Genomic DNA, 20,765 nt, shown 5'->3' with positions numbered 1-20,765 from the left:
GAAATGGAGGAAAGAGTGCTGTAAAAGGAGTTACAGATGATAAAGGTAAGATGAAACAGGAGAAAAAAGATTTCCTTGAATTATGGAGTAATTACTTCGAAAAATTGCTAAATGAAACCAGTTGTGATAGTAGAGTGGTAAAAAACACTCAATAGGCATGCAGTTAGGAATGCCCATCCATACTTGAAGTGGAAAAAGCCATCAAAGACTTGAAATGTGGAAAGGCAGCAGGAGAAGATGGCAGTCAGGAATGCACATCCATACTTTGGACCGCTTGGTGTCGCACTGATTAGATCGTCGGCTTGTTGAGAGCTCCTGAAAAGATTAGTATTATTTTGTGTTAACATTAGATATTTTACTAGAATTTTAAGTAGTATTGTTTGCTTTTGTTTCTTGGTATGTCTGTACAATTTTTGCGTGTTTTCTGTTATTTTAATTATTATTTTTAAGAAAAGATAGCGCACACATGGCACCGATAAAGAAAAAAATGGCGGCCAGATCGCCATGTTTGTTTAAGAGTATTGATGTAAACGAATTTATGCAATGTGCTGTCTGTGAGATGTATGCCTTGCGAAGAGCGGTGGGAGTCTGGTTAGAAAGTGATAGTGGAGTTAATATGTGTAAAAAGTGTAAAGAGAATGAGGACTTCAAGCGTGTTTCGTGTGTCGTGAGCGATAGTCAGAATGTAGAAAATGGCGGTGTGCTAGAGAATTGCGTGGTAGTGCCAGATAGGTGTGAGAGCGTCGCCAAAAATGTAATTGAAGGTAGAAACACAGAAAGAATGGATGATTTGATCGATAATGAAAATGGTGAGATAAATGCGAGTAGCGAAATTGCCCGTTTGAATGGTGCCATACACAGAGCTAAACGACAACTGGAGCGTATGGAAAAATGTGTGTTGAACGTACCGACAAATAACCGGCGGAAGTCTGCGACGGCAAATAATAGAATGTTTGCAAACGTCAATAAAATGAAGGAGCGAGTGCTGTATGGGGATTCGCTATTAAGAGGCGTAATAATTGAGAATTTAACGAAGTCGTACCAGCCGGGTGCGATCATAAAGGACGTCAGCGAATCTATTCGACTGCAAAAACAGAGGGTGAAAGAGATGATAATCGTGGCAGGAACGAATGATTTGAAACAGGACAAAATGGAAATGATAGAGGATGTGAGGGAGTTGTTTGAGGTAGCAAAAGAGAAGAGTGAGAGAGTTAGGATGGTGAGTATCTTACCGCGGTATGACAGTGAAGTGTTTAGAAGGAGGGCCATAATTGCCAATGACTTTATGCGTGGGTTATGCATGGAGAGTGGTGTGGAATTTGTGGATGTGTGGAATGAGTTCGATGTGCGAAAGGACTTATATAAGATGGATGGATTGCATTTGAATGGAGTTGGTGTACGGAGACTTGAAAGAGTGTTGATGAATGAAGTGGAAGTGGATGTACAGACTCAAGGAAACTAGATTTATTAAGAGGGGTGGGAGTAGATATGCTGACTTTAGGGGGGCAGTTAAGTGTATGAACGAGTATATTATGCCCGAGCGAGTACGACGGACAACAAATCAGAATGGGATAGTTAGTATAAGGCATCAAAGTAAGGATGGGACAAATGGGCTTCTGCGATTCATGTACACTAATGCCAGGAGTATTAGGAACAAGAAGGAAGAGTTTTTGGCCATGGTTGGCACTTCCAGGCCAGAGGTTGTCGGTATTAGTGAAACATGGCTGACAGAAGATGATAAAGCTAGTGGGATTGAATGCGACGGGTATAGCGTGTTCAGGAGTGACAGGGTGAATAAAAAGGGGGGAGGAGTGTTATTGATGATTGCTGATGATCTTCAGCCAAGGAGTATAGAAGTTGAACTGCATGATGGGGAAAAAAGTGCATTTGAGGCTGTTTGGTGTGAGATACAATCCAGCAGAACAAAATATACAATTGGGTGCTGCTATAGACCGGGTGATGGAGTGGATGGTGGGGATAGTATGCATAAGCAAATAGAAGAAATGAGTGGAAGAAGGGTAATTATTATGGGTGATTTCAATTATGGTAACATTGACTGGAAAGAGGAGAGGGCACATGGGAGGAAGGAATTGGATTTTCTGCGGTTATTAAGGGACAACTATCTACGGCAACATGTATTGGAAAATACCAGGGGGCAGAGAGTGCTGGACCTAGTAATTGCAACCGAGAATGTGGCTGTAATGAACATGACCATGTTGCCACCAATTGGTGAGAGTGACCATAAAGTCATGACTTGGGAGGGTGGCTAAAAGAGTCGAATTTACAATTAAGACAGGGTACATGTGGAATTACCGGGCTGGTAAGTATGACAAGCTTAGGTGTGTGCTTGGCTCAATGCCATGGCATGTAAAACTGCAAGGGCTGGATGTTGATAGTGCATGGGAGGTGGTTAAGAACTGTTTGCAGGAGGCAATGGTTGACTGTATACCAAGAGTCCGAATAATAAATCAATTAGGGGTTAAATGGATGAATAACACTATTAAGCTTGAGCTGCAAAAAAAGAAACAATTGTGGAGGAATTTTAAGGAGAAGGGTGACCATCAGGCGCAGGAACAGTATAAAGCTCAGGCCAGGATGGTAACAAGGGTGGTAAGAAAAGCAAAAGCAGATTACGAAAGGAAATTGGCCACGCAGGCTAAAGAGAATCCCAAACAGTTTTTTCAATATGTTGCAAGTAAAAGGAAAAATGCTCATGGTAGAATGATCTTAAAAAATGCTGAGGGTAGGGAGGTAACTGAATCAGTTGATATTGTGGAATTACTGAGCGAGCACTTTGCAAGAGTATATCACCCAGGTGGTGACTTTGCAGGAATGGAAGAACCAACAGCTTATACTGGAATTGTGATGAATGAAGTAGAGGTAACTAGTCTATTACAGAACCTCAATGTCAATACATCTGTGGGATTGGATGGTATACCAGCTCGTGTCGTACGTGAAGCGGCCAAAGAATTGTCAGTGCCCTTGACCATTTTGTTTAATTTGAGCCTGAGGACTGGGTCAGTCCCAAGGGGGTGGAAAGAGGGGAAAATAGTTCCACTGCACAAAGGTGGTTCCAAGGCTGCTGTTGAAAATTACCGGCCAATCAGCATAACAGGAATCATTATGAAGGTCTTAGAGAAAATAGTCAAGAGGAAAATACAAGATTGGATAGAAGAAAATGGGATACTGTATCGGGGACAGCATGGTTTTGTGAAGGGTAGGTCATGCCTCAGTAACTTGCTCACATATTATAACACAGTGGCGGCTGAACCGGATAAGGGTAATGGGTTTACGGTGATTCTACTGGACCTTGCCAAGGCCTTTGACAGGATACCACATGGAATTCTAATCAGTAAATTGGGGCATATGGGGATGGACATAGGGTTGGTGAGATGGATAGGAGGGTGGTTGACGGAGAGATATCAGAGAGTGGTTTACTCAGGAGTAGAGTCCACAAGACGGCCTGTGACTAGTGGTGTGCCACAAGGATCTGTTCTTGGACCACTGCTGTTTAATTTGTTCATAAATGATATAGGAAAGGATCTGAGAGGAACAGTTTATTTGTTTGCGGATGATGCGAAGTTGGGTAGGGCAATAGTGAATGCAGATGACGTCAAATTTTTGCAGGATGATTTGGATAGATTGGAGGTCTGGGCTAAGGAGAATGGATGTCAGTTTAATGTGTCAAAATGTAAGGTTATGCATTTTGGGGTGAAAAGATTGGAGGCAGTTTACAGCATTGGTGGAACCGTGCTCCAGGAAATTGATGAGGCATGAGATTTAGGAGTGTTGGTAGATAAGGAATTGAAATTTAGGGGACACATTGCAAAAGTGGCCAAATCAGCTCATCAAATCACTTGGTTGCTGAAGAATACGTTGACAAGCAGAGACAAGCAGGTTATTGTTCCTCTGTATCGAGCCTTGATAAGACACAATCTAGACTACTGTGCTCAGATTTGGTCACCTAGGTTTCTTCTTGATGGGGAGGAGGTGGGGAGGATCCAGAGGCGAGTGACCAAGATGATAGCAGGTCTGTGGAATGAACCGTATGAGAACAGGTTGAGGATTTGTGGGTTGCAAAAATTGGTTGATAGGCGGAGGAGGGGAGATATGATTGAGACATTCAAATTACTGAAGGGTTTCTATAAAATTAATTCAGAAGATATTTTTGAGAACAGGGCTGGTTGTAGGAGGACTAGGGGACATCCATGGAAACTGGTCAAAAGTGTGGTTAGTAAAGGTGTTAGAGCTGGGTTCTTTACTTTTAGAGTAGTGAATGAGTGGAATGCGCTCCCTGAGTCTGTGGTGGATGCTGTGACAGTGAATGAGTTTAAGGCGAGGTATGATAGGTACTGTATGAATGTCAAATAGTTGTGATGAATATGATTTGGGGACTCCCTCGATGAGTCTAATGACTCCCTGGAGTTGCCCGTAATAATAGTAATAATAATAGTAATAATACTTGAAGTGGAAAAAGCCATCAAAGACTTGAAATGTGGAAAGGCAGCAGGAGAAGATGATATTTGACTAGAAATGCTGAAGTATGGTGGTATATAAGTCGTACAGTGGCTGCACTGCATAGCTCAGAAGGCCTGGACAAAGGGAAGAATTCCCGATGATTGGAGTAGAGCTCTCATAGTATCCATATATAAAAAGGGAAATAAAACTGAATGTGAGAATTAGAGATATTTCCCAACTGAGTGTTCCTGGTAAGATTTATGCAAGTATACTTGAGAAACAATTGAGAAGAATTGTGGAAGAAAAGTTTGGTGAAGAATAAGCTGGATTCAGGCCAAATAGAGGCTGTCAGGATCAGATCTTCACTTTACGACAAATAGTTGAGAAATCATGGGAATATAACAAAGATCTGTATTTAAGTTTTGTCGATCTGGTAAAAGCATATGACAAGGTGCCAAGAGAGAAGCTATTCAAAATGCTACAGTTATATGGTGTCAATGGGGCATTATATCAAGCAATACTTAGTCTTTATTTGAGTTGTAAGTCAGCAGTTACAATTGAAGGAAGTACAGGAAGATGATTTAATGTTAAATCTGGTGTGAGACAAGGATGTACATTATCCCTTCTGTTATTCATTTTCTATATGGATCACATTATGAAGGAAAGTGGTATTAAACATAATATCAAAATTGGAGATGTTAATGTCAGCTCTTTGCTTCATGCGGACGATGTTATACTTCTAAATAAATCCACTACAAGTTTGCAAGATTCCCTGACTAAATTGAATAACTGTTGTAATAGATATGGCATGAAAGTCAGCAATAAAAAGACAGACAATGAAAATAGGTAGAATCTTTGAAAATGTGTTGTGAACGGAGAACCTGTAGAACAAGTAAAACATTTCAGCTACTTAGGCAAGATTTTTAGTGAAGATGGTAAATTACATATGGAAATAGACAACAGAATTAACAAAACTGGTATGGTAGGAAGTCAATTGAATAAATTCATATGGAATAAGAGAGAAATTAGTCAGAACACTAAATTAGCTGTATAGAAGACAGTGTTCAAACCAGTTTTAACTTATGGATCTGAGAGCTGGGTCAGAAGTAAAACACTTGACCAAAGACTAGAGACAGCAGATATGAGAGTCCTGAGAAAGATTAGAGGCATGAACAGATGGCATTAATGGCAATATCATATTAAAAATGAGGATGTTAGGAAAGAACTTGACATTGTCAGAATCCAGGAATGCTTTAGCAGAGCTAATCTCAGGTGGTATGGTCACTTAAACAGAATGGGCGAGGAAAGATTGGCAAAACAAGTGTTTTCTGCCAGGTTGGCAGGAAAATAACCCAGAGGAAGACCAGGATATAGGTGGATTGATATATTACAAAGTGCCTTAGGTAATAGAAATATAAGATCTGATAATGTTGGAGTCTTGACAAGTAACAGACTGATTTGGAGGAAAATTGTAGATAGGAAGTTAGTAATGATGTATAAAAGATGCAAAACAAACTATGGTTACTCAGTAGCAGAAACATATGTAGTGACAAATGCGAACTACTGCTTACCAAATAAAAAGATATGAATTATCAAAAATGTATGTCTTCTGGTCTTAGTATTATTTTTGCATGTGAAAATAAATGCAATAATGGGGCAATAGCAAGACTTGACAGTGTAGTATGACAGTTGAGACCAAATGTGCTGGTGTAAGTATAATGGAATTTGCTGAACTAATGCGGCATTCATGTACAAGTGTACCAAACAGGATGATCAAAAGATATACAGGCTAATTGGTCCTGTGACCTGGGAACATACATTCAGTGTTCATGATCTTATGCCTATTTTATCAGTATATACTTGAGTTTAGCAGAGAAGAGTAGAATTCGAAGTCATTTATATACATAGTACTAATTCCAAGTCATACATAGTATATGGGTTAAGGTTAGACAATCTGAGAACACAGCACTAGAGACCAAACATGAAGTTTTTCAGGCCTTCAAAAAATAAGGTGGTCTTGTGTCAGACAATAAAATTCATCAACTACTTAGAAGACATTTGCAAACAGTCAAGCCCAAACCTACTTGGAGGGAGGAGAGCAACCATGCTATCCACTCTGCCAAATGGACCAGCTGAAATATTCTCTGATAGGGTCTGACACAGTGCATTGTGATATTTCAGATTACTGCTGTACTGTTCTGTCACGTGATTGTGACCCACTGTTAGACTGCTGATTCTTGTTGATCCCTACATCAGTATCTAAGATCAATAACCTGTTTTGGGAATAGGATTGCTATTGGCTGCAGTGGCAGGAAGAACAGTGCAGAGTGGTGATGATGTAGAAAGTGTTTTCTTTCATGTTAGGTACCCTGATACTAGTGGAGCAACATTTGAATGCAACAGCCTATTGTTGCTAATCACATGCATCCCTTTGTGTTAAGTAAATCCATCTTGTAACAGTTACTTCCAACAGGAGAATACATTATTTATGACTGATCATTAAAAATACTTCTAACACATGAGGACACCTTTATCATATCGCTGTCCTACTAATTACCAATCTCAAACAACATGAGCATATGTGTAATGAGATGGAAGGACTTCACATAAGGTATCTATCACAGTCCAGTATAGCAAATGCATGTCCTGATAAATTTGCACAAGCCATCATTCATATGGAATATGGGAATCCCATGCAGTCAATTTCCATATGAGTTGAAGCTGTTCTTAAGGTTCAAGGAGGTGCAACTCACTACTAAAAGTGTACTAATAAATTGGCCATTTGGTATGAATTTGTTGGTTTTTATTTCATATTCTGTACACTGTACATACCATTTCTTGAGTGAATGCTAACAAGTAAAATATTTCCTTTCTGTTATGAGTTTTTGGACTTTCATGCTCACAAAACAGCTTATCTCCAAAGATTATAACAAAAATAGTTACATATGTATATATACCAGACTTTTTGGCGAGTGGTTGATATATCTGCTCTCCAGCCAAAATAAATACATGTGTATATATATATTTTTTTAAAATGTATCACAATAACCGAGTAAAAGCCGATCACACACACACACACACATATATAATACATACACACACACACAACTTGTGTACATTCTGCTAACAGATCTACAAGGCTTAATATACTTGTAATTACAATCAAAGTAATTCAGGATATTAAACCAATATCTTATGATTAACTGTGACTGTTCTGCAGCTAATGTGCAAGTTTTGTAAGATGAAAAACTTTAAATTTCCAGAATAGAAGCATGCCACCTTTGCAAGAGACCAAATAACTCACTTTTAGCTGAAAAGCTGAATTAAAGCTTTCTTGTCTTAGATGAGATACAAACTGTGCTTTTTTTTTTTTTTTTTTTTTTTTTTTTTTTTTTTTTAACAGAAGGGAAAATGGCATTCTTGAAACCCCTCTAACACACTAAGACAGAACAGTGAGCAAGAAGAACTCTAAAGAAGAATCACAATTTATTCTCATCTTTTGATATTATCCAGTTACACAGTAAATGGATACAAGTAATAATACAAGCCCTTTTAAAAGGATTAAAACCTTGGTAATTTTAATAAATGTGTATTTATACACATTTATTAAAATTATACGGGGTGCTTAAGGGTCAAAGCTGTATAACTGAGAGGAGACCTCCACATAGCCTTTAAAGGAATGCGGAGAACCAACCAGGGCTTCTGACCTAATGTCCAATCCTCACCTTCTCGTGGTGCACCCTGTTGGGTATCTACTTGGATACTGAACGGACGAGGATGGGCTGGCAATTTGGGATTTAGCCGACCAAATTGTATTCTTATTGGTTAAACCAAAATATAGAATGATGGTACAACATGACAAAATTTCATGCCGGCTGGGGCGTCGCCCGGTTAAACAAGGCCCCCGTTGTTTTCGCCAGGGAACCAGGGCGAACAGCGAAAAGTCAGCTACTGGAACAAATCTGAAAACAAACCCCAACTCAAAATCACCAGAGTTAAAGATCGGTACTATCAACGTAAGAAGCCTGAATGGCAAAGAAATGGAGCTAGCTGAGGAATTAGATAAGTACCAGATCGACATAATAGGGGTGACTGAAACAAAAAAGACCAAAACTGGTGAGATCTTTCTGAGCAATAAATACAAAATGTTATATTCAGGCAATGACAATCAAGGAAAAGAAGGAGTAGCCATAGTATTCAACACAAAATACGAGGCTAATCTTCTTGAATGGCAGTCAGTCTCAAGTAGAGTAATGTGGGCAAATATGAGAATGGGCAACTGGACAATGAGACTTATTTGTGCCTATGGTCCCACAGAAGGTTCTACTAAGGTAGAAGTGGAGGAATTTTTTGAGGCTTTAGAAAAAGCAACTGACACAATGAAAAAGGAAAAGTTGGTCCTTGTTGGGGATCTAAATAGCAGAGTAGGAAATGATTGTGAGACATACAAAAATATTTTGGGAAAATTTGGAGAAAAGAGCAAAGCTAATAATAATGGCAAATATCTGTTGGATTTCTGCTCAGGACATGGACTGGTTATTACTAACACCATGTTCCAACATAAAAATGTGCACAAATTCACATGGAGAGAAGAGGCTAGGAATAAGAAAAGTCTCATTGACTATGTTATTGTTGATAGTGATGTTTGCTCCTTGGTGCAGGACACCAGAGTGTACAGAGGATTTGAAATTGGAAGTGATCACTATTTAGTCTTGAGCAGGATAAAATTGAATTTCATATTGAAAAGAATAACATGTAAGAAAGTTTTAAAGCGAATAAAAGTTGAGCAGCTCTCAGATGTGAACTGTAGACTAAAATACAGAAATATTATTGAAAAGAAAATGAAAGAGTTTGAGAACAGGAATCAAACCTTGGAGATTCAGTGGCAAACTCTGAAGGAAACATTGATTGATTCTGCCAGAGAGGCATGTGGTGAGGTTGTGTGCAAGGATAAAAAAATCAGAACTCCCTGGTGGACACAGGAAGTTAAAGAGGCAGTGAAGGAAAAGAAGAAAGCATATCAAAAGTTCCTGGCAAATAAGTCAGCTTTTACTCTTACAGAATACAGAGACAAATGTAAGAAAGCTAAACAGTGTGTAAAACTTGCTAAACAAAAGTCATGGGAGGACTTTGGCAAGAATATAGAAAATAAATATAAAGAAGGTGGCAAAATATTCTGGAGGTTGTTGAAGAAGCTTAGGAATGGAGGAAAGAGTGCTGTAAAAGGAATTAGAGATGATAAAGGTGAAATGAAAACAGGAGAAAAAGATATCCTTGAAGTATGGAGTAATTACTTTGAAAAACTGCTAAATAAAACAAGCAGTGATGACAGCACAGTGATAAAAAATGCTGGCCAGGCATGCAGTCAGGAATACATATCCATACTTGAAGTAGAAAAAGCCATCAAAGGCTTGAAATGTGGAAAGGCAGCAGGAGTAGATGATATTCGACCAGAAATGCTGAAGTATGGTGGTATAAGAGTCTTACAGTGGCTGCACTGCATAGTTCAGAAAGCCTGGACAGAGGGACGAATTCCCGATGATTGGAGTAGAGCTCTCATAGTACCCATATATAAAAAGGGAAATAAAACAGAATGTGAGAATTACAGAGGTATTTCCCTACTGAGTGTTCCTGGCAAGATCTATGCAAGTATACTTGAGAAACGGTTGAGAAGAATTGTGGAAGAAAAGCTTGGTGAAGAACAAGCTGGATTCAGGCCAAATAGAGGCTGTCAGGATCAGATCTTCACTTTACGACAAATAGTCGAGAAAGCATGGGAATATAACAAAGATCTGTATTTAAGTTTTGTCGATTTGGAAAAGGCATATGACAAGGTGCCAAGAGAGAAGCTATTCAATGCGCTGCAGTTATATGGTGTCAATGGGGCATTATATCAAGCAATACTTAGTCTTTATTTGAGTTGTGAGTCAGCAGTTAGAATTGAAGGAAATACAGGAAGATGGTTTAATGTAAAATCTGGTGTGAGACAAGGATGTACATTATCCCCTCTGTTATTCATTATCTATATGGATCACATTATGAAGGAATGTGGTATTAAACCTGATATCAAAATTGGAGATGTTAATGTCAGCTCTTTGCTTTATGCGGATGATGTTATACTTCTAAATAAATCCGCTACAAGTCTGCAAGATTCTCTGACTAAATTGAATAGCTGTTGTAATAGATATGGTATGAAGGTCAGCAATAAAAAGACAAAGACAATGAAAATAGGCAGAATCATTGAAAATGTCAACTGTGTTGTGAATGGAGAACCTGTGGAACAAGTAAAACATTTCAGCTACTTAGGCACAATTTTTACTGAAGATGGTAAACTAAATATAGAAATAGACAACAGAATCAGCAAAGCTGGTATGGTGGGAAGTCAATTGAATAAATTCATATGGAATAAGAAAGAAATTAGTCTGAACACTAAATTAGCTGTATACAAGACAGTGTTCAAACCAATTTTAACTTATGGATCTGAGAGCTGGGTCAGAAGTAAAACACTTGACCAAAGACTAGAGACCGCAGATATGAGAGTCCTAAGAAAGATTAGAGGCGTGAACAGATGGCATCAATGGCAATATCATATTAAAAATGAGGATATTAGGAAAGAACTTGAGATTGTCAGCATCCAGGAATGCGTTAGCAGAGCTAATCTCAGATGGTATGGTCACTTAAATAGAATGGGAGAGGAAAGATTAGCAAAACAAGTGTTCTCTGCCAGGTTGGCAGGAAAACGACCCATAGGAAGACCAAGATATAGGTGGATTGATACGGTACAAAGTGCCTTAGACGATAGAAATATAAGATCTGATAATGTTGGAGTCTTGACAAGTAACAGACTGATTTGGAGGAAAATTGTAGATAGGAAGTTAGTAATGATGTAATTTTTTCATGTAGTACTGTCATATCCTGTACACCCCTTGAGGGTACATGGCAGGAATTTGATGATGATGATGATGATGATGATGATGATGGTGTATTTATACTGTATAAATTAGCATTATGGTAGAAAACACTCAACAGGAATGCTCTCTGGAATATATAACTGTAACTGAAGTAGAAAAAGCTATCACAAATCTGAAATGTGGAAAGGCAGCTGGAGTAATGATATTCGACCAGAAATGCTAAAATATGAGAGTTTTACAGTTGCTATACTGCATAATTCAGAAGACCTGGTCATAGGGTTGAATTCCGGATGATTGGCATAGAGCACTCATAGTATCCATTTATAAAAGAGAGAATAAAGCTAAATGTGAGAATTACATAGGAATTTCTGTAATGAGTATTCCTGGTAAGATTTATGCAAGTCTTCTTGAAAAACGAAAAATGTTGTGAAAAATTGTGGAGGAGAAGCTTGGAGCAGAACAAGTGGGTTCAGCCCAAACAGAGGTTGTCAGGATCAGATTTTCATTTTAAGACAAACAGTTGAGAAATTGTGGGAATATGACAAGCATCTGTACTTAAGTTTTGTAGTTCTAGAAAAGGCATATGACAAGGTACCACAAGGAAAGCTTTCAAACCGCTACAGTTATATGGTGTAAATGGGACATTATATCAAGCAAATACATAGTCTACATTTGGATTGTAAATCAGCAATTAGAATTGAAAGAGTTACAGGAAGATGGCTGAATGTTAAATCAGGTGTACGACAGGGAGTGTACATTATCTCCACTCTTATTCATCATGTTTGGATCACATTATGAAGGAAAGTGGTATTAAATCTGATATCAAAATTGGAGATGTTAATCTCAGCTCTTTACTTTATGCAGATGATGTTATACTCCTAAATAAATTCAAGACGAGTTTGCAGGATTCCTTGACCAAACTGAATAACTGCTGTAATAAATTTGATATGAAAATCAGCATTAAAAAGACAAATGAAAATACGCAGAAATATTGAAAAACTCTAACTGCATCCTCAATGGAGAACCTATAAAGCAAGTAAAACATTTCAGCTATTTAGGCACAATTTTTAGTGAAGATGGAAAATTTAATTTGGAGATACATAGCACAATTACCAAAGCTGGTATGGTAGGAAGTGCTGAATAAATTTATATGGACCAAGAGAGAGAGAGAGAGAGAGAGATTAGTCAAAACACTAAACTAGCTACATACAATACAATGTTTAAATCAATTTTAACTTATGGATCTGAGAGCTGGGTTAGAAATAAAACTCTTGATCAAAGACTGGAGACCACAGATATGACAGTCCTGAGAAAGATTGAGAGAGAGAGAATAGATGGCATCAATGGCAGTATCATATTAAAAATGAGGAAAGAACCTGGCATTCTTGGAATTTAGGAATGTGTTAGAAGAACTAATCTCAAGTGGTATAGACACTTAAACAGAATGGGAGAGGAAAGATTAGTTACACAAGTGTTCAGTATCAGGATGGCAGGAAAAAGACACAGAGGAAGACCAATATGTAGGTGGGTTGATACAGTAAAAAGTGCCTTAGATAACAAAAACATAAGATCTGATAATATTGGAATGTTGACAGATAACAGGCTAATCAGGAGGAAAATTGTTGATAGGAAGTTAGTAATGATGTAACTTTTCATGTAGTACTATCATAAGATCCTGTATACTCCATGAATATATGTCAAAAATTTGATGATGATGATTAAATTGTATATCAATCCTATACATGAACAAACTTCAACTCCCCATTAGCAGAATTCAAGATGGAATCCATCAATTTTTTACTAAATAATTTAAGGAAATTACAACGTCAACTAGGATATACGTTAAAATTAAAATCATCAACATAGCGAAGCCAAATGGTTGGTTTTTGTGGGGCAGAGTTTAAGGCTTTCTCTTCAAAAGTCCCCACAAAAACAAACAATTTGGCTTCGCTATGTTGATGATGTGTTTGCTATTTGGCCACATGGCTCCGATTCACTCCACTCCTTCCTAACACACTTAAACAACCAACACCCCAGAATCAAATTCACTCTGGAAGAAGAAAAAAACAACTGCCTTCCTTTCTTAGACACACTAGTCACCTGCCAGTCCGATGGAACCTTGGTTTTCTCAGTCTATAGAAAACCCACCCATACAGGTAGATACATTCACCAACAATCCCACCACCCCTCCTCGCAACAATATGGAGTCATTAAGACACTACACAACAGGGCTAAACATCTGTTCAAATGACAATGCCCTAACCACAGAACTAAACCATATTCTCAACACTTTCTCAGCCAATGGCTAACCCCCCCCCCCAAAAAAAAAATCCAAAAGATATTGAAACCAGTAAACCACAACCCCCACCCCCCTCACAACAAGGATTACTCTAAATCCATCACCATACCCATTTTCCGAGGCACCTCGGAAAAAATTACAAAAATCCTAAACAAACATAACTTCTTGTTACAGACCATATAACAAATTGGCATCCCTTATTCGCTCTACTAAAGACCAACCTCCCCCACCCCTAGACCTACCTGGTGTATACCAGGTCCCTTGCAGCTGTAAGCTGTCCTACTTTGGCCAAACAGGCTGGACAACAAATATCAGAATTTCAGAACACAAGGACTACATCCGGTTTCACCAATACAGCCACTCTGGTCTTGCTGACCATGCGCTGGATACCTGCCATAGAATACGGTGGAAGAAATCGATAATACACTGTAGTAAATACAAATATGAAAAGCTTTTCATGGAATCAGCTTCAGCCCTAAGAAACAATCCAAACCTCAACAAATTTGGCTGCATGAGACTGCCTCAAATTTGGAAAACCTACATCAGAAGACCTTCTGCCCAATCGCCCAAGAATACCAACATTGCCCGCTAGGGGGCACCATCAGGACTTGAGGAGAAATAATAGCTTCCTCCTTCTTCCTCATTTACTGTTTGTTGTGCCTGTGTGCACGTGTCTTGTTCTTAAGTTTCTTGAAAATGGCAACGTGACGTTGCCGAAATATTGAAGTATATTAAAATTTATTTTAATGTATATCCTAGATGACATTGTAATTTCCTTAAATAATTTAGTAAAAAAATGCATAATCAACGTCTAAGCCTTTCCATGGGAATCCATCAATGCAAGAAGTATCGAGGGGAAAGAAGGAATTGGCAAAAGAAATTAGAGAAGTGCCATGTCAGCATGACTGGAGTTACTAAGACAAAGAAAATAAAAACAGAAGATTCTTCAAAATAAGAATTAGGGTGACCTATTAAGATGTGATGAAGGCAATCAAGAAACAGAAAAGAAAAGAGACAGTAGCTCTTGTAGGAGAGAGGACATGAAAGAATTGATGGAAGAAGCAACAAAGTGTGAAAAATTGTTACCATACTACTGAGATAGTACTGAATTAAGGAGGGCTACAGGGCTATGTAGAAGAAATGCATGCAAGTTTTGGGATGAAGTGAATTTGATGGTAGAAAACACAAACAAGGGATTGCTTATCTAAATGGATTTGGCATCGGGAGCCTCGAGAAATTATTCATTGGGATGAGGCCTATTTATAGAGTCAGGCAAATGAAATCATCACAAGAATGCATATGTTCAGCTAAGATTTGCAAATGTGATATGAATGTCAACAAGCAAGGTTATGAATATGGTGAAGTGTCAGACCTGTATACTTTGGGTTTAAATTTTGTGAATGTGGGGAGGGGGGGGAGGAAAGATTAAGTTGCCCAAATGGGTTAAGCAAACTACACATGTATATATGAAAAAGCCAGGAGATAAGTTATGTCTATATACAAATGGCAAGGGCATCAGGAACAAAGAAGTTGAGTTTGCTGTCTTGGTGAATATGTTGTGTGTTAAGATGGCTAGCATTTGACAGTGAAACTACAGTTTTCAAAATGGCTTTGAGTCAGATGTAGTAATCGGAATCAAGTATAAAGGGTACAATATATTTTTAAGGAGACAAAAGAAATAGGAGATGAAGGGAGTACTACTACTAATGATATCAGATAATTTCAGTCCACTTACATGTAGAAACTCATGAAAACAATACTAACGTTCCAAGTGGCAGTGAGTTTGAGTCCATATGGTAGAGACCAACAGAATAAATATATGGCATGTGTTGCTACTGACTGGTGATACAGTTTCTCAGGACAATGAAATATATTGCCCAATTACTGCAATCATCACTCAACATAAGTAATCATTATGGATGTCTTCAATTATCCAAATACCATGTAGCAGAGAAAAACTCACAATTAGAATGAAGGAGAATTATTGAGCTGTTGTGAGACAACATTCTCAAGCAACATATAAAAGAAGGAACTTCAGGAGAACAGAAGGAATCTCAGCTCAGGATGTGACTGTTTCATCATAAGTCAGTACAGTTTGATGACAGTCATCAAGCTGTACTGACCTGGAAAGTAAGTACATGGATCTTCAATTAAGAAAAGTTACATGCTAAACTACAAAGTGGGAATTATGACAACTTGTAATAATTTAGTTGTTTTAAAAGACTAAGATGAGGATAAGTCTAGAGTAAAAATTAGGTTATCAATTTATGAAGATTTTATCTATTATTTATGAATAACAGAATTTTCTTTTTTTATTGTCAGATATGCATCCATAAATTAATTTTAATATGAAAACTTACTTTGTCTACAGCATTAGCATAGTCGATTATTACTTTCACCAGTACGCTGGTCTCAGAGAAATCCTTTTCCATAAATGGTTCTTCAGCACATACAACTCTCACAGCTAATCCAGGACCTGAATAAATAAACAAACAAAATATACCAATGTGAATATACATTCATAAGAGCAGCTGAGAATGTCTCCCACCTCACCCCAACAGCAAGTTTTCCAAGAACTAATAAATAGAATGTTTATATTAAGAGGATAATTTAAAAAAAAATTAATATGTAGATAAAATTTTGCAGGTTTAATGAATAATAATCACAATATTATTAATTACTTCAGGACACCTCAAAGGAGTCCACACTCAGAGGGAGGGTACTTACTCTACTCCTCTCTGTCTCAAACTACACCGAACCACCACTACCATCTACTGCCCAACACCATCACTAGTATTTTTTGTCTGTAAATTACTTTTGTTCAAGACCAATTTGTCTGTATCTGGGATGAAAAACCCGAATTTCCAGGAGGGAAAAAAAACCTTGCCACCTCTGTATGAGATCAGCTAATTCACCTTCAATTGAAAACACCCACAAAGATTCTTCTTGGCACAATGAGAATCAAATTTAAGTATTTTTCTAATCAAAGGGTGCACATACCCTTTGTACCCAATGTAAAAATAAAAATTCATTATCGCTTCAAGACTTTGCAATCGACCATGCCCATGGCAATATTGTAGCCTGTTGGTTAGAGAGTGGATATGACATCCACTTAGTTAATAATGGTAGCTAAAATGATGCATGTTTCTGGGGTTGGCTAGAAGGGTATAATGGCTTCTAAATGAAATTAAACCATAAAAGCTTGTTTAGATTTTGACATCCTTCAAATTGTTACTTGGTTTTATTCTCATTTGGTTTGGGAAATTTTATTTCATTTTCCTATGGTTTTAGTAAGCTTCTTATGGGCCCATAACCTTTCAAACATCCTTGGATTTCCTAACCATAATTCCAAGATGTAGTAGTCAGCCCTATACCTATAGAATATCATCATAATCAAATTCCTGATATGTACCTTCAGGAATTCAGGGGGTGTACAGGATAATTATGATAGTACTACATGAAAACGTTACACCATTACTAACTTCTGATCAATAATTTTCCCCCAAATTAATCTATTATCTGTCAAGACTCCAAACATTATCAGATCTTATATTTCTGTCTTTTAAGGCACTGTTTACTGTATAAATTCACCTACATCTTTGTCTTCCTCCGAGTCTTTTTCTTGCCAACCTGGCAAAGAACTTGTTTTGCTAATCTTTCCTCCCCCATTTAAGCGAACATACCACCTGAGATTAGCTATCATAACACATTCCTGAATACTAAGAATGGCAAGTTTTTTTCTAATATCTTCACAATTTTAATGTGATACTGCTATTGATGCCATCTGATCGCTCCATGAATCTTTCTCAGAACTCTCATATCAGAGGTCTCCAATCTTTGATCAAGTGTTTTATTTCTAACCCAGCTCTCAGATACATAAGTTAAAATTGGTATAACCACTCTCTTGTATGTAGCTAATTTAGTGGTTTGACTAATTTCTTTATTAGTGAGTGAAAAATAAAAATTTATTCAGCTGACTTCTTCCGATACCAGCTTTACTAATTCCGTTGTCTTGACTGATTTGACTCGAGTGTTTTGCCTAATTTCTTTATTAGCGAGTGAAAAATAAAAATTTATTCAGCTGACTTCTTCCGATACCAGCTTTACTAATTCTGTTGTCTTTTTTCATACTTATCTTACCATCTTCACTAAAAATTGTGCCTAAATAGCTGAAATGTTTTACATATTCTACAGGAATCACCATTCAGGATACAGGTGATCTTTTCAATGCTTCTGCCTATTTTCAATGTCTTAGGTCTTTTTATTGCATATATTTGGTATGATTTTCATACCAAATTTATTACAACAGTTATTCAATTTAGTCAGGGAATCTTATATGTGCTGGATTTATTTAGAAATATAACATCTGCATAAAGATCTAAGATTAGAATTGCCATTTTGATATCAGATTTAATACCACTTTCTTCATAATATGCACCCTTGTTGCACACCTGATTTAACATCAAACCATCTTCCTGTACCTCCTTCAATTGTAACTGCTGACTTACAGCTTGAATAGACCATGCATTGTTCAATATGTCTCATTTACACCATATAACTGAACAACTTCCCTCTTGGCACCTTGCCATATGCCTTTTTCAGAAGTTGAATACAAATCCTTATTAAATTCCCAAGATTTCTTAATGTCTTAAAGCAAAAATGTGATCCTGACAACCTCTATTAGCCCGAACCCAGCTTGTTCTTCACCAAGCTTTCCTTCCACAATTGTTCATAACTGTTTCTCAAGAATACCTGCATAAATCTTACCAGGAACACTCCAAGGTATTTCCAGTAGGGAAGTATCTCTAATTCTCACATTGTTTTTATTTCCCTTTTTATAGATGGTACTATGATAGCTCTGCTCAATCATCCAGAATTCAACCCTCTGAACCTCATCCAGATTTCAACCAAAGGAATATGCCAAACCTGAATTATGCAATGCAGCATTTCTGGTTGAATTTCGTCTACTCCAGTTGCCTTTTCAGATTTCATGTTTTTGATGACTTTTTTCTATTTCAAGTATGGATATGTATTCCTACTGCATTCTTGTTGGGTGTTTTCTAGTACCATGCAGACAATTACTCCAGCCATCAAGAATCTTTATCTTCAGTTTTCATGTCACCTTTATCATCTCAGATTTCTTTTACACATTTACACAGCACTTCACTTTCTTACTTACATTTTTCTGTGTATCTCTAAGAGCACACGCTGACTTACTTGCCAGGAAATTTTGATATGCTTTCTTCTTTTCTTTGACTCTGTCTCTGACATGGTGGACTCCGGACTAACTTCCTGAGTCCACCATGGAGTTCCGATTTTTCTATCCTTACAGACAACCTCATCACATGCCTCTGGCTGAATCAATCAAGGTTTTCTTCAGGGTTTGCCACAGAATCTCCAAAGTCTGGTTCTTGTTTTCAAACTCATGCATTGTTTCTTCAATGATATTTGTGTATTTGAGTCCACAGTTATTCTCTGAAAGCTGCTCAACTTTGATTCGCTGTAAAACTTTTTCACACACTCTTCTTTTCAATATGAAATTAAATTTTATCCTGCTGAAAACTAAATAGTGATCACTTCCTCTGGACATGAGTATGCAAATCCTCTGCATACTCATGTCCTGAACCAGCAGGAAAACATCACTATTAACTATAACACATTCAATGACTCTTTTTTTTCTTCTCTCCATGTGAACATTTTTAGAACATGGAGTAGTAATAACTAATCCATGTCCAAACAAATTTAGCAGGCACTAAATTAGCTTTCCACTTTTTTTTTTTTTCAAATTTTCCCAAACCATTTCTATGTCTGGTAATCATTTCCTACCCAGCTGTTTAGATCTCCAACAAGGACAAACTTTTCCTTTTCATTGTGCCAGCTGCCTTCTCTAATGCCTCAAAAAAATTCCCCCATTTCTTCCATGGCAGAACCTCTTGTGCAATCATAAGGCCAAGTAAGTGTCATTGTCTAGTTCCTCATTCTGATATTTGCCCACATCACTCGACTTGATATTGCCTACCATTTAAGAAGATTATACTCATGTTTAGTGTTGAATACTATATCTACTCCCCTCTTTTCCCTGATTGTTAATGCCAAAATATAACATTTTGTATTTGTTGCTCAGAAAGATCTCACCTATTATGTCAATCTGGTACTTATCCAATTCTTCTGCTAGTTCCATTTCTTTTCCATTGATGTTTCTTATGTTGTTAGTACCAATCTTGAACTTTGATGTTGAGTTGGGATGTGTTCTGGTAGCCTTACTTTGCACTGTTTGTTCTAGTTCACTGAAGAAAACAAGGGCCTTGTTTAACAGGGAAATGCTCCAGTGCCGACATGAAATTCTGTTATGTTGTATTATCATTTCATGTTGTGGCTTAAACTAATAAGAATACAATCTGGCCAGTGAAATCCCATATAGCCAGCCCATCCTCATTCATTCAGTCTCCAGATAGATACCTAACAGGATGCACCATGAAGTGAGGATTGGACATTAGGTCAGAAGCCCTGGTCAGTTTTCTGCATTCCTTAAAAGGCCAAATGGAGGTCTCCTCCTAGTTATATAGCTTTGACCCTTAAGCCCCACCTATAATATATTTTGTAAGTAAATTGGGGTGTGCCCCTGGCTGGTTTTGTAGGATGAAAAACCCAAGTTTCTAAGAGGAAAAGATCCTACCACCTTCATATGAGACCAGCCAACTCATCTTTAACTGAAATACGCAACAAAGGTTCATTGTATCCTAGACAAGATTCAAACCTAAGTCCTCCCAATTGAAGGGAATTATCAAAAGTCACCTATCTAAAACGTTTTGAAGATTACCTCACTTCCAATTTTTCATTATTTTTTTTTAAGGTTCATTTCAACAGGATTTATATAGTTTAATAAGCCATGTTAAACATACACATGTAACCACAGTAATAAGATTTTTAATAAGTAAATATTTCATCCTAAGTATCATAGGGCATCTTCAGTAGAGTTAATTCAAACAATACTAGGAATTATATACAGTTAGGGTGCATGCTTACAATGGAATTCCTCTATGTGTGCAGTGGCATGTAATAGAATTAAATTAAAATATACCTGGAAAAAAAAACAT

The 20,765-nt window shown here is 37.4% G+C and overlaps 1 protein-coding gene across 2 annotated transcripts in view; it reads right to left on the bottom strand.

The window, feature by feature from the left end:
* Positions 1-20,765, bottom strand: part of bur (GMP synthase burgundy) — a 330,780-nt gene that overhangs the window by 73,566 nt on the left and 236,449 nt on the right. For both annotated transcript variants that reach the window (XM_090390672.1, XM_090390671.1), the window contains exon 12: positions 16,029-16,144. In XM_090390672.1, the coding sequence (XP_090246798.1) occupies positions 16,029-16,144 (116 nt within the window). The remainder of the gene's footprint in view (positions 1-16,028; positions 16,145-20,765) is intronic.

The sequence above is a fragment of the Typopeltis vanoorti genome, chromosome 3 (genome assembly GCF_054136105.1).
Source record: "Typopeltis vanoorti isolate ZY-2024b chromosome 3, IOZ_Tvanoo_1.0, whole genome shotgun sequence".
In the NCBI taxonomy this organism is placed as follows: Eukaryota; Metazoa; Arthropoda; class Arachnida; order Uropygi; family Thelyphonidae; genus Typopeltis; species Typopeltis vanoorti.
Note: the sequence above shows the minus strand (reverse complement) of the source record. Positions and strands in the feature narration are given on the sequence as shown.